General features: G+C 35.1%; 1 protein-coding gene across 2 annotated transcripts; it reads left to right on the top strand.

Annotated features, from left to right (window-relative positions):
- The first annotated feature begins 347 nt into the window (after positions 1 to 347).
- Positions 348 to 13,703, top strand: LOC115451215 (cytochrome P450 9e2). 2 transcript variants are annotated; one of them, XM_030179452.2, is made up of 11 exons: positions 348 to 448; positions 4,037 to 4,237; positions 4,540 to 4,703; positions 5,600 to 5,737; positions 6,976 to 7,178; positions 7,509 to 7,644; positions 8,017 to 8,112; positions 9,425 to 9,646; positions 11,030 to 11,130; positions 12,303 to 12,471; positions 12,966 to 13,703. In XM_030179452.2, exons 2-11 carry the CDS (start codon positions 4,038 to 4,040, stop codon positions 13,130 to 13,132), a joined length of 1,596 nt encoding a protein of 531 aa, XP_030035312.1. In that variant the 5' UTR covers positions 348 to 448; position 4,037; the 3' UTR covers positions 13,133 to 13,703. The 2 variants fall into 2 exon arrangements, with proteins under 2 accessions (XP_030035312.1, XP_037293713.1); XM_037437816.1 differs by lacking the exon at positions 348 to 448 and adding an exon at positions 2,510 to 2,565.
- The last annotated feature ends 508 nt before the right edge of the window (positions 13,704 to 14,211 follow it).

Genomic DNA, 14,211 nt, shown 5'->3' with positions numbered 1-14,211 from the left:
GGCGAAATCCATTTATCAATAACAAAATTAAGGTCAAACCAAAAGCTTATGGAGTCATTTTATTACTACATCTACATCACGCTTTTGTCGCCGGAGGGGTAGGCAGTGTTGCAATAGCATCCACTATTCACCATGTGTTCCGTTCCATGATATGATAGAGGATGAGCCCCTAGCTATATAGGATACAAATTTCTCTCGTCAAGCTGATACGAATCAGAAAATATTAATAACTTAATATTGATTGATTTATCGATAAATATATGGAAATCCCTAATAATTTATGTTATCAGCGGTCTTCATCTGTAAGTAGTTGTATATAATACAGAAGCGACACAGTCAATCGTATCTCCGCGTAGTGTACACGTATCAAATCTGTTTTAACCGCCTACAAAAAAAGGAGGTCATCAATTCGACGTGAATTTTGCCTTTACGCTGTGTAACTAATCAGGTACGATTTTTTACAGCTTACAATGTTTGTAGTATTTGATGTAATCTCTTTTACGTGTTACATATTGTTCGTTTTTGGTATGGGCGCTAGTTCTTTATTCAACAAAATTGTAACCAACCTCAAATTTATTGGTATAATAAAGTGGCAGAAATGTGAAGCTTGGAATCATTAAAAAAAAAAATTTTTGACCCCGCCATTTATAAGATAAAAACCACTAAAAACCAAAAAATTATTTAACCTTTATACTATTCACCACTATATCACTGGTGGTTGGTCTCTTATATGTGAGAGTCCGCCTGGGTAGATACTACCGTAATATCTATTTCTACCACCAAGCAGCAGTGTGTAGCCACTGTTGTGTTCCGGTTTGAAGGGCTTTGTAGGCAGTGTAACTACTGGACATAATAAGATTAACATCTCATGTCTCGCGATGGCGAGCGCAGTGTACCAAACAATACTTTGTAATTCAAGTTGTCGGATAGTGTTTCTGCTATTTATGGGCGGTCGTACCATTTACAATCAAGCGAACGGCAAGCTCGTATCGTCATATAAAGCAAAAAAAAAACAACAATTTTGGAGTAATTAAAATTGCTAGTTAAGCTATATAAATACATAAACAAATGTACTATAACTATAAATTTTAGGTAGTCACCAACTTCTAAATTAGTAACCACTATAAAGGCAAAGTTAAATATTTTTTTGCTTTAGTGGTTTTTGAAGGCGGTATATTTTTTGTGAAAAAGTTTTTATTTTTTACTTTTTTGTGTTATTAAAAATCAGTATAAGTCGAGGACATCACGACCGTCGATTTTTTTGAAGTCAGTTAAAAATTACATTCAATTGTCAAATAAAACTCAAAAAATAACTTTATTGATTCATCATAAGTAGCTGTCAGTTAATGACGTTTGCGAATATAAACGGAAAATAAAAAAATAGTCAAAAAATGACATTCGAAGTAATATTTACAAAAATAAACGTTTTCTTTTTATTTGCTTTTTTGAAGATGTGTTCCAATGTGTAACTTTTAAGTAAACGAAAATTTGAAAAATCTCAAAAAACAGATGTCTTTAAAATTATATGATTAAGTTAGTATACTGAGTGCAGTTTAATAAAGAGTCTATAAACTAACAAGACGTCACAACACATTCATCCGCCATTACATGCAACCCTGTCGCATCGGTGCAACCCCGCGTTAGTGCGCGACGTGCAGAGAAATTATTTTAAATAGTAAAGAAAAAAAACACAAAAAGAATATAATAAAGAATTACAATAAATATTCATGAACCAGATATAAATTAAAAGGAGGTAGAAAAATGAAACTATTTAAGGAAGAAAATACATAGGAAGAGCGAAAAAAGAAAATAGAAAATTATATTAATTATTGAAGAAAGTAAATACTTAGGAAGAATGAAAAGTGAACATTTAAGAATATAAAATAACATGGAGGAAATATAGAAAAAAAACATGTAAAAGGAATATGACTCGCAAGTAGTACAAACATATCGACGGTTGAAAAGCTAATTGTCTTAAGCGACAATTTTCTTCGAAAAGTTTTAGCAAGGTTAAAAAAAAAAGATTGCTGATTTCAAATATGAATGAAACTTAGAACACTGCTTCTTTCTATGTTATTTTAACCTAGTTATAAAAATTGAATATAAATGTCGCTTAAATAAATGATTCTTTCAACCATCGATACTACATCATTCAATGCAATAAAACAATAAGGTACAGCATTTGATGTGGGTGCTTCTAATAGATGTATACTGCGTTCACCGCAGACTTACCTAATTAAAAACTAAAACGTTATACTCAGGTAGAAGATGTTAGTTTTGTTTGCAGCGCGTTGTTGCGAATATACGTCTAGATACTTCATAAACATAGTCTAACAACTTGGTAACGCCTTAGAAACATCGTTATTGAGGTCAGAATAAAAAAAAGAAGGTTTTTATTGTTGGAACAAAAATAACAGGGTTATATATTTATATTATAAATAATATATTATGATATTGTGCCAATAATGGGAACTCTCATTCGGCTCCATATTGCAGTACGGCGTATCCAATACTGCAGCGCTGATTTCCGGATGAGGGGCCCGAGCTACGTACGATCACTAATCGGTGGGATACCATTCACAAATTATATATTTTATACTTATATAATATCTGAAAAGTATAATTATATTTAGGGAAACAAAACAACGAACAGTTAATAAATATATATGTTTGGACAGAGATTAATATTATCTAACGTGATATTTTTTATAAGATATTTATTAATTTGATTTCCGCCTCTTTGGAGTGATGACAGTGTACATAAACAATGAGCCTGGAGGTCATCTGTTTAAATCCCTAGTTGAGCATGTTTACAACATGATTTGCTTGCATACTTTATACCTGTTGAACTAAGCGCAGTTTTTCAATGTGTACGGTTTAGTATATCAGCTTACCCTGGAAAGCAATTCGTCAGAAGATGCCTCTATAGTAAGTTTTCCACCATGTTACCATTGCTATACAATCACTCACGAAATGTAACGCTCCTACAATGATTAATGTTCGTATTAATTTGGTTATTTCGATTTTTGTGTTCTTTTTTTGTGCTTTGGTCAGACATACTATATGCTCGTTTCATAGTCGTTTTTAAGCATAAACATGTTTATACGTAATTCGATTGCTTAATATAAAAACTGGTGCTCTAAAACTAATCTTTAGTTAACATCGCATTTATCCTTCCCCATATCATAAATAGAGTTGAACCGTTGTCAGTCAACTACATCCTAAAAATATTCATTATTATGGCCCCCAATATGGTGACTAAATTGTCCATCCAAGGTCGAACTAGCGTTCACAATATTGTTTATGATGCACCAATAGCCACTCACAATTGCTCAAATTGAGGCCCACTTCCCACTCGACTTCAATCATATTTCGTTACTGCGCAGTTTAGGACATTGAGTTCAGGGGTCCCTTACAAGATACCTTTAGAATTATATAGCTACGATGTTTCATGTCCGAATAAAATGCGTGAATAGGAGACTGTAATTTCATTTATAAAATTTTTCTACATCAAGGACCAAATACTCTCTATCACCTTAACAATCCTGAAATTGTTAGACGTATGTAATCTTTTTAATCAAATTGATTTCATTATTTCTAATAAAAAGAAAAGGAATTAAAGTTATAATATAATAAACCACGATAAAATCTTAATCTCTGCACCCAAACATATTTAGCATAACATGTCAAAACCATATCGATAAAAAAATATTCTGTATTCTAATCTAATGTGATAAGGTAGATATAGTGATAAAAACACTTTTTCTATGCATTGGAAGTTTCGTATGTACGTACGTTAAAACATATTTTTTACAATGTTTTTTATTTTTACTATATGCCTTAAGTTACAATGTTTCAATGGAGCGTCAAATCAAGAAACAAACGCCTTGTTTATAATCTGTTTATCCAGAAAATGGACCATTATGCCAAATAACATCATAATCCTTAGCGGTTTCTACATCTACATCCAAACTTACTTGATGAGTAACAAATGTATATAGTATAAGATCAGTGGAACGATTTCTTTTCGTTGCAGTATGTTGTTGATAATATGGGCGTTGGTGCTGGTGGCTGCAGCGGTGGAATACATCAGACGTACATACACTCTGTTTACCAGGCAAGGAGTCAAGCAGATCGCCCCCGTCCCACTGCTGGGGGACATGACACCGCTTCTCTTAAGAAAAGAGCATTTCACTAAACATATGGAGAGAATATATAACGAAAACTCTGGTGAAAGGTAAGTAGCAAAAACAAACCAATATAGCCCTTAATGATAAATAAACATGTTTCTTCGGTAGTTAAATGGCGTGTGTGGTACGACCACTGCACTAAGGTCCAGGGTTAGAATCACGGATTAGGATAAATGATATTGGATTTTTCTGCTCAGTATCAGTCCACAATCTAGAATTTATGTCCTATACAGTAATAGACTCGCCTCCATCACATCATGGGATGGAATACACATGGCGATTAGTAGGCGTCCTGGTTTCATTACCACTTCAGTGATAAAGGCGTGATGTGTGTTTCTATGGTTCAAAGGTTTGTGGGGCGCTACGAATTTACCAAGCCGACACTATTTTTGCGCGACATCGAGCTGTTAAAGAAGATCACTGTGAAAGACTTCGAGCACTTCCTGGACCACAAGACGTTTATAGACGAACATACGGATACTATGTTCGGCAGGAGCCTCTTTTCTTTGAAAGGTAGGAGAGCAATGATGTAAATTAGGCCACAGGTCAACAACTTGCCAACACATGACAATAGGATAAGGGAGGTTGCCTTTGATGAAACTTTACAGCGATGCTGTCGCGCGTTTAGTAGATTCGTTTCTACATCACTATTATCGTGAGTTAATTGCGTTTACAAAGTTTAGTGTTGGAGATTGTAACCTTTATTGTGACTATCGTTTTTATGTGTTTTATTTTTATAACTATTTGTGTATTCTTTTGGTTTGGTTCAAGAAAGACTTGAAAAAAAAAATACAAAGGATGTAATGAACAGTTGATGACAAAAAAGTAAGCCCGGAGTTTCTTTCTGCCTTTCTTCTTCGGCTAGTCATTACTTAGGTAGCTAGTGAAAGGCTGGTAGATAAGCTGGTTAGGGCTCATGTCCTCGCCGGTGAGGACCGCAACGCGTTATCACTTAATTCCCCCTATTTGCCAGTTATTCCTTATAAATTTTATCCCTAACTTAAAATGTCCATAGTTATATAAGAAATTTTAATTGGGATTTAGAAATAATAATAATTATTCGTATACATTGTTCTACGCGCTGCTTGTGGTCGAGCGAAAAAAAATCCTAATCCTCCGCACATAATATCGCTAGAAAATAAATTATGCAAAAAAAAAAACAGATATTGATAAGGGTACAGATGTAACTTAATTATAGCAAATGTTTTATGTTTTGTTTGTCATGTAGTGTAACGATTAGTTGACTTATTGATCAGATATATTGAGTCATCAGCTATGTATCCATGTATGGATTCCGCTATGGCGACTTTATATTATTGTATAGTCTATATACTGACTATTTTGTACTATACTTCAAAATATATGGAGTATCGTCTTCAATAAATAGTTTGTTGATGATCTTCGTCCAGGTCAAGAATGGAAGGATATGCGCTCCACCCTAAGCCCCGCGTTCACCAGCTCCAAGATGAAGCTCATGATGCCATTCATGGTGGAAGTGGGCGAGCAAATGATACAGGCGTTGAAGAAAAAGATTACAGATTCCGGAGGCAAGTATTTCAAATTTATTTACTTCGAGGTGTTGCTCGCAATTTTGCTTGCGTGAGAAGCCTTTTCCACTACAAAATACCCTAAAATATTGTATCTATTCATAGATCTGCCACTACCATATGTACAACAGATAAAAAATTACATTATTTACCCCATCAGAATAAATTAATGGAAAAAATTGGCCTAAATACGAATCCAATACAATCTCTAGTCGTGTGCGAAATTTTTATCAAACCTGTTCTGTTGTTATTAGGCTTACCTCTAACAAATATACAAACAGTATCACAAACATTTGCATTTATAACATTAGTAAGAGTAAGATTTATAAATACTTTGTTCTGTTAAATCATTTTACCCATAATTTAATTAGTTACTGATTTAGCATTTTCTACCTTTCCTCGATTAGAGTTACGAAGGCCTACACACGTACAGTTTCTTAAACAATTTCCAAAATGTTTTTGTTAATAGAAAGCAACAATAGTTTTGAGTGAAACAATAATTCATTTTGAAAGGGGCACGGCTAAGTAATTCCATTGCTGGTGGCAAATGTATTGTCAATAAGTACTGAGTATCGACAATATTATTCTGAACTGTACAGCACATGCTGAACCCGGAACGCGCCACACGTTAGCCTCTGTGGCAGGCTTAACACCTTGTGAACCATTGTGGCTATGCAAGCGATCAGCTACCGATAGAATAGCAAAATCCTAACAAATACTCCTAAATAGACTTTTAGGCCAGTTAGAGCAAGTTTCTTGTTTGTTTTTACAAGGACACGACGAAGTGAACCTGCTGCTTCTGATGGTAAACGAAGTAAAGTCCAGATAGAATGGCGATTGACAAGAGATGATTATCCCTCGCCAGTAGACAGAGTATACCGGCCTGGGCCCTTATTCTGTATGATAGTGTAAACGCGTAACGCGGCCGTGTCATGTTATCTTCGAGAAATGTGCGTGGAATGGTATTCTGTAAGCCAAATTTCTATAGTCCTAAACATGATGCGTTGTGTTACGTGCTTGTTACGCACGGTTAAAATAACGTGCGGGATAGAGAATAAGGCCCCTGATTGAACCGAATATACATAGTTTGATCTCAGTACGCGACACACTTACATGAGTCAGTATAGCGGGTTTTGACATCTTGTCAGCTCGTCTTTGTAAGACGGTCGCTCTCTAGGCGGATAAAAATGGATCCTACTAACAGCAATTTGTAACATTAAGCAAAATTCTCTTCGCAGTTGGCTACGTAGACATTGACTGTAAAGACCTGACGACGCGCTACGCCAATGACGTGATCGCTTCCTGTGCCTTCGGGCTGAAAGTGGACTCCATAACGGAGGAGAATAATCAATTCTACGCGATGGGCAAAACTGCTTCCACATTCACCTTCAAACAGAACCTCGTATTCTTTGCATATTCAGTCATCCCTAAGATAATACAGGTTAGTTTATTAAAAATACATTTAATTCATTAAAATCCTTCACGCAGAATATTAAAAAGTAACGCTAAGAACTCACGAAGCGGTATTTACCCGCTCCCGCAGCGATTGCGGGTCCGCTATTATTGTAGAATGCAAATATATTATATGTCAAAAATAAATGCACATTTTGCAAGAACTGAATATATTTTTAAAGAGAAGAAAAGAGTGTAAATTCCTTAACTTGTATTTGCATGAAGTAATTCTTTAAAAATTCTAAAATCTTTTTTATTTGCAAGAAACAAGCGAGCAAACAAGACAGTTGTATTTTAATAAATGCATTTCCTTTCATAGATGCTGAACATAACGTTTGTTAGTGACGAAACTAAAAACTTCTTTACCGACCTGGTGACAAGTACAATGAAGGACAGAGTGGCCAGGCACATCATCAGGCCTGATATGATCAACATCCTCATGGAGGTCAAGAAGGGTACAAACATTTTTATATACTAGATAAATCTTTTTTTACAAGGAAAATCAATTTACGGATTACTGCCGGAATAAATCATTCTACCAACTAAAACTCATCCATATTAATGATTTCTTATGATTACGCGAATGTTAGACATTGAAATAAAACTATTTTACGAAATCTGTAAAATAATTTTATTTCAATCTCATCCATATTACTCTCTCTCTCTCTCTATACTCGCTTGATTGAAATGACCCCACTGTCCAAAAACAGTAGTATCGACATTGAACTTTAAATTTAAAAGCATTAGTGGCACTGCACTCACAATTCTCAGACAATGTTAATGGAAAATAAAGAGAAATTAATATCACAATAATATTATTTTCACAGGAAAAATATCTCACGAAGAAAACTCTACCAAAGATATTGACGCTGGATTTGCTACTGTCGAAGAATCTGCTGTAGGCTTGAAAGAAGTTAACAGAGGTGAGTGTAAAGAGGCAACTACGCTTATAAAATATATTTTGTTGTAAGTAGAAAACCTTCGATAAGGTCTGGCATAGCGGCCTTCTTTTCAATCCTATATTATCCCTGTGGAACTCAGAAACTGGATTGCTAGCTTTCTGGATGGTCCGAGCATAAACGTGTCATTGAGGGCAGTATCTCCGAGACCAAGACCATTAACGCTAGCGTTCCTCAAGGTTCGGTGCTCTCCCCCATGTTTCTAAAATAAAGCTACATAAGCCTCAAGAAAACTGGGTGTCCTTAACAGAGCTAGGCGGTATTTCATGTCAAAGCAACAGCTACTGCTTTACAAAGCACAAATCTGACCTGTCGTAGAATACTGCTCGCACGTCTGGGCTGGGGCAATCAAGTACCAATTACTTCCATGACTCCTTACAAATGCGTGCCGCTCGAGTGGTGGACGATCCCAAGCTCACGAACAGTTTGGATTCGTTGGGTATGCGGAGAGACATTGGGTCTCTTTGCGTACTCTATGGGCTCTTTCGCGGGGAGTACTCCGAGGAACTCTTTGTGACGACACCATCATCTCCGATTTACTATCAGACCAACCGTTTACGGAGGAAAGTTCATTCACACCACCTCGAACGGTCATCTGCCAATACTGCGTTTTAAGAGATGATTTTTACCACCAACTTGTACGCTGTGCTATAAACTTCCTCCCACAGTGTTTCCTCGGTGTTATGACTTGTTCTTCTTTAAACGAGATTCAAAAAAAGTTTTCACGGTAATCAGTGGCTTGGCTGTTTCCCTGTCTCTGTAGATATCCATGGGCAACAGTTACCACTTACCAACAGGTGGGTCGTTAGCTTGTCTACCTTCGGCAACAATAAAGAAGAAAAAAAGATCTGAGTTTGAAGGTTTGAGCTTTGAAATAACGTACCGAATGATAATGTCAACAAGATTTTATCAAAACTGGTGTACGCAAATTAGCCATTAATAAACATATTCTACTGTTTGTACATCTGTCATTTTTAATAAATTCCGCGTGTGGTGTGGCGGTTCTTATGTGTTTGGGGTCCTAAACTTACATTTTTACATATCCACTAGGTATCATAAAAATGAATAAACAACCAAATTGCCCGCCTGGTAGTAAGTTTAGTAGTACATATGCTAATTGAAAAAACTCATACAAACCTCACATCCCATCCTTATTTTTCTTTATTAGTCCGTATACTTTCTTCCGAAAGGAAACGAGCCTAGAATCTTTTTCTAAAATAAGTAACCACTAGCACCGAATACATGCTAAAAGACTTTAAAATCTTACTTTCCTTAGTATGGTCTGACGATGATCTCGTCGCGCAAGCGTTCCTGTTCTTCATCGCTGGTTTCGAGACCGTGTCATCAGCGATGTCGTTCCTCCTCCATGAAATCGCAGTGAACCCTGACGTCCAAGAGCGGTTGTACCAGGAGATCAAAGACAACAAGGCGAATAACGGAGGGAAGTTCGACTACAACTCCATACAGCAATTGAAGTATATGGATATGGTGGTTTCGGGTGAGAAAGACTTTGAGGTTATATATTATATACTAGCTTCCGCTCGCAGCTTCGCCCGCGTGGATTTCGGACTTCAAAAATGGAGCCGAGAATGTTCGTTTTACGAAGCTACTCGCTAGGTGATTCGCTAGCCTCTAGGTGCCAAGCAAGCCGCCTGCCTGTGCGTTCGCGACCTTATATATTATATACAAAAGTAATCCTTATAGCATGATTCAGTATTCACGCATGATGGCTTATTATTAGCGTATTTCATGTATAACTTTGGTGTTTCTATACCGATTTCTATGATTCTTTTTTATGGAATATTTAATAATGTTAACTTTTTTAATTAGGGATGACTGAGAGTGTTATAAACGTAAGAGTAGACAAATATAATGAGAAAGCTTCGAACTGCTAAGCTATCGGGAGTTACACGTGTTATTGTGAGTCAACCATAAAAGATCGACATATGCTGTCGTGGGATATTTTTTACATAATTTTAAGGAGAACATTTCCGTCATACATGATTTCTGTGTAGCTTTAACCATTAAGGTTGCACACGTGACGGAAGCTTAAAAAATGGAGTAACTTCTCCCATTTTCCCAACATTTCCCTTCACTGCTCTGCTCCTATTAATTGTAGCGTGATGAAAAGTATACTATAACCAGCACAGGAGTATGACAAATAATTGTACCAAGTTTCGTTAAAATCCGTCGAGTAGTTTTTGTTTCTATAACGGTTATACAGACAGACAGACAGACAGACAAAAATTTTACTAATTGCATTTTTGGCATCAGTATCGATCGCTAATCACCCCCTGATAGTTATTTTGGAAATATATTTCATGTACAGAATTGATCTCTCTACAGATTTATTATAAGTATAGATATAGATAGAAGATTATCTTGAGTTTTTGTCCGACAAGGGTTTTTGTCTGGAAATCTTTAATGAGCACGTAGATTTAATACTGGACTTACAAATGTCTGAAGAATATGAGATAGAAAGGAGACGAGATGCAATAATGGGATCTTATCAACAATTCAGTGTTACTCAGGTTTCTAGACCATTCTCATGAATGTAAAAAAGTCACTGCGATATATAAAACAATAATTATTGAGGAACCGAACTAGTGTCACCTTGATGATCGTTTTAGAAAGTCGGTTATACAATCATAAGCATCCTCAGAGTCGGAAATTCACCATGGTTAGATTCCAAAATATTTTGAGTGCTTCGAAAGATAAATCATTAAGTCTATCAAACTGAATTAGACCATCCAAATTCTTCAAATTATTATGATTAATTATTTATGAAGATAATTTAATTGTGTATACTCGCAAGACGATATTCGTTTTGGTTTTGTCTTTATTTCCATAGAAAATATTTAAAATGTTATGTTCTTTGCAGAGACACTAAGGCTCTGGCCCCCAGCAGTTATTCTAGACAGGCTATGCATCAAGGATTACAACATGGGCAAGCCTAACAACAAAGCTGACAAGGATTTCATAGTAAGTTTTACTTTATATACAGATACGAGCAATTTACTTCCCCAAAGACAAATTCCCCCATCAACTCATTAGAAGTAATACATCTAGAAATTTGAATCATAAGGCTTTGATTAATCATCTTGATACATTGTACAATGTTCATACCGTCTCATAATGTTCAGTAGTAATATTGCTTCCAAAGTCTTTTAAATCTACAATATTACCCACAAGTTACACTTGTTTCCCCAAAAGGGGTTTTTCACCCCTCGTGCATTGATTTTGATCAGTATCAAATTGGACCTAGCAAGACTTCTTGCCATAATGATAGTATCATTCCCTTTTACACAGTATTTTATAATACAAAGTAAAATTCAATACTGAATACCAACCATTTTTCAAATGCAATTGGTTTCTTTGTCCGGCCTAGTGTATTGTTTTAAACCTCTCTGTCGAAAAAGGAGTCGACAAGTTCTATAGCAATAAAAATAAGGCAATAAGCCATTCCTGAACCTATTTATGTTGCCTCTCAAAATCTGTTGCGCCAAAATGTGTAATTCAAAGGATGAAAATATTGAATAACTAGTTGGCCCGACAGGCGTTGTCCCATCTTAACTATGAATTTGCAGCGCGCGTTCTGTCAATCGCTGACAGTTATTTCATACAATTGACAGTTATATAAAATTAATATTTTCGTTAAGTTTTCTTAAATTTTCTAATTTTTCGCTCAATTTTTTGTTTTTTTTTTTCATAAGAACCTTCTCTTGACAATAACAAAAAAAACAACAAAAAAATAGTGAAATCGGTCCAACCTTTCACGCGTGATGGCGTGACCAAGGGAAATACTGATTCATTTTTATATATATATAGATAGAAGATATTGACCATCACTTAGGTCATCTAATAATGTTCTTATATGTTATTAAAGCAATTTAATATTAAAGTATTTATAAAAAATCGGGAATGTTATAACTTTTGCTTTTTATTTTATACATGATGTACAATATACTTGTTTTAAAGATCTAAAGAAGATTCAATAATTTTCATACCTTGGATGGAAAAGTTATAAACTTTTTCAGTTCTTTTCCTATTTTATAGTGCTTAATACTTTCACTTAAAATAGATGTAAATTAGGAGCTCTCAAATGATTACGAAATTATGTTCCGACATGAAACCTCTTAATTATTATATTCCAGTGTCGCAAAGGTCAGAGTCTAGTTATTCCTGTATGGGCGCTCCACAGAGACCCCCAATACTTCCCGAACCCAGACAAGTTTGACCCTGAGCGATTCTCCGACGAGAACAAACACAACATCAAGCCTTTTACATACTTACCCTTCGGCTTGGGACCCAGAAATTGTATTGGTAAGCGAAACTAGAATTTGTTCTACTGTCATAGATCTCTCATATTTAAAAACTTGCTGTTACTAATTCTTTATCTATTTATGTCACCAAGCAGTAGACAAGCGTTTTTTTAAATGTACTGGAATAAAAGTAATTATTTCTTCTATAGTATCCTCATCTCAAAGAGACCCAGTGCTACATTCTGAGTTTGTAATTTAAATCTCATGATGATTGTACTTCTAAAGGCAGCCTTAAGGATTACTGACTATTGTCTCCTCATATAGTGGCAGACTTACCTGATATTAGAAATGCAGTAACTGCTCCACGGATTTGGATAAAATTTGGCACACGGATAGATCATGTCTTAGTTTAACAAGTAGTCTATTGTTTATTCGAGCAATTTGCTCCAATGCAAAAGAATAGATTATTAAAATCAGGTTTCTAAATCGATGGCGCTATTAATCAATCTAGTGTTTTATGTAGCGGGAAAGGCTTTATATAATTAAACTTTTCAGGATCGAGGTTCGCTCTGATTGAAGTCAAGGTAATGATGTACCTGCTCCTAGAACACTTGGAAGTATCCCCGTGCGAGAAGACCTGCATACCAGCCGTGCTAGACAAGTCCACGTTCAGCATGATGATGCATGGTGGACACTGGATCCGGCTGAAAGTCAGACAGTGATAAAGGGATCCCGGATTTCAACTCATTCATTTAATTCGAGTCATTTATAAGGCAGGTTCTACATATATGATATTCATGAAAGTAGATGAACTTTAAATTATAAAATAGTGCAAACGATTCCGTAGCCTCTATCTACTTCTGTAGAATAGAGGTGTGATATTAAATGTATTAAGTAGTTTGAATAGTCCAGATTTGACTTATTAGTTGCGTAAATTTGTTTACGTAAGTTTTTATTATATTTTTGTAGGTGATGATGATTAGGCACTAGGATTTATCGCCGCAACTGTCAATCACTTGAGAATAACTTGAACAAAATTGATTTGTATAACGTTTAGTTGAGCTGTCAGTGTCATAGCAATTGTATGGAAAATAAATATTCAGCACTGCGCTGCCATTTTATTTTTTCTTGCAATAAAACGTCTGTGTAGATTATAAAATGCGCATAACATGAATTACCTACGTCTTTACAATTGTACATTAATATTGTATATAAAAAAGATAATATTCTAAAATGAATAATAGGTAGATACGATATTAAAAATATCAAATAATAATATGACGTTGCTTTGTATAAATATTATGCATAAAATTTTAATTTTTTTGTTGTTGATTTTTTGTTAGGAAAACTTTGTTGTTGTAAATACATTATTTTTATTTGTTTTTACTAAAATTTGTTACAATGTATAGTTCCAAATATTTATAATGTTACATCTTGTATTTTTCATAAAAAGATATAATAAAATAAAACAATTTTTAAATATATTATTTTTATTTTTTCTTGTGTTACTGTGATCGAATAAAGCTCGGTTCCTAACAAGGCCCACCATCCATGTTTTGGTACTTTGTGTAGAAAAATATACTAGGATTTTTTTTTATTTCTATTATTACATTTTGGTAAGGCATGACTGCCTCAGTGGTGTAGTTATAATTGTACACCGCGCTGAGGTCCTGGGTTCGAATCCCGGGTCCGTCCAAAATAATTGTGAGTAGATTTTTCTCTCTTAAAAAAATAGCTCAGTCGCAGCTGGGAGTCAAGAAGCTGGCGGTGTGATACCCCCGTGCCTCAAAAAGCACGAAAA

This window comes from Manduca sexta, chromosome 12 (assembly GCF_014839805.1).
Source record: "Manduca sexta isolate Smith_Timp_Sample1 chromosome 12, JHU_Msex_v1.0, whole genome shotgun sequence".
NCBI lineage: Eukaryota > Metazoa > Arthropoda > Insecta > Lepidoptera > Sphingidae > Manduca > Manduca sexta.
This window is presented reverse-complemented; position numbering and strand designations above follow the sequence as displayed.

Coding starts and splice junctions, on each gene's coding strand:
- LOC115451215 (XM_030179452.2), top strand. CDS start 4,038: ATGTTGTTGATAATATGGGCGTTGGTGCTGGTGGCTGCAGCGGTGGAA. Junction 4,238..4,539: donor AACGAAAACTCTGGTGAAAG/GTAAGTAGCAAA, acceptor TATGGTTCAAAG/GTTTGTGGGGCGCTACGAAT. Junction 7,645..8,016: donor CCTCATGGAGGTCAAGAAGG/GTACAAACATTT, acceptor TTATTTTCACAG/GAAAAATATCTCACGAAGAA.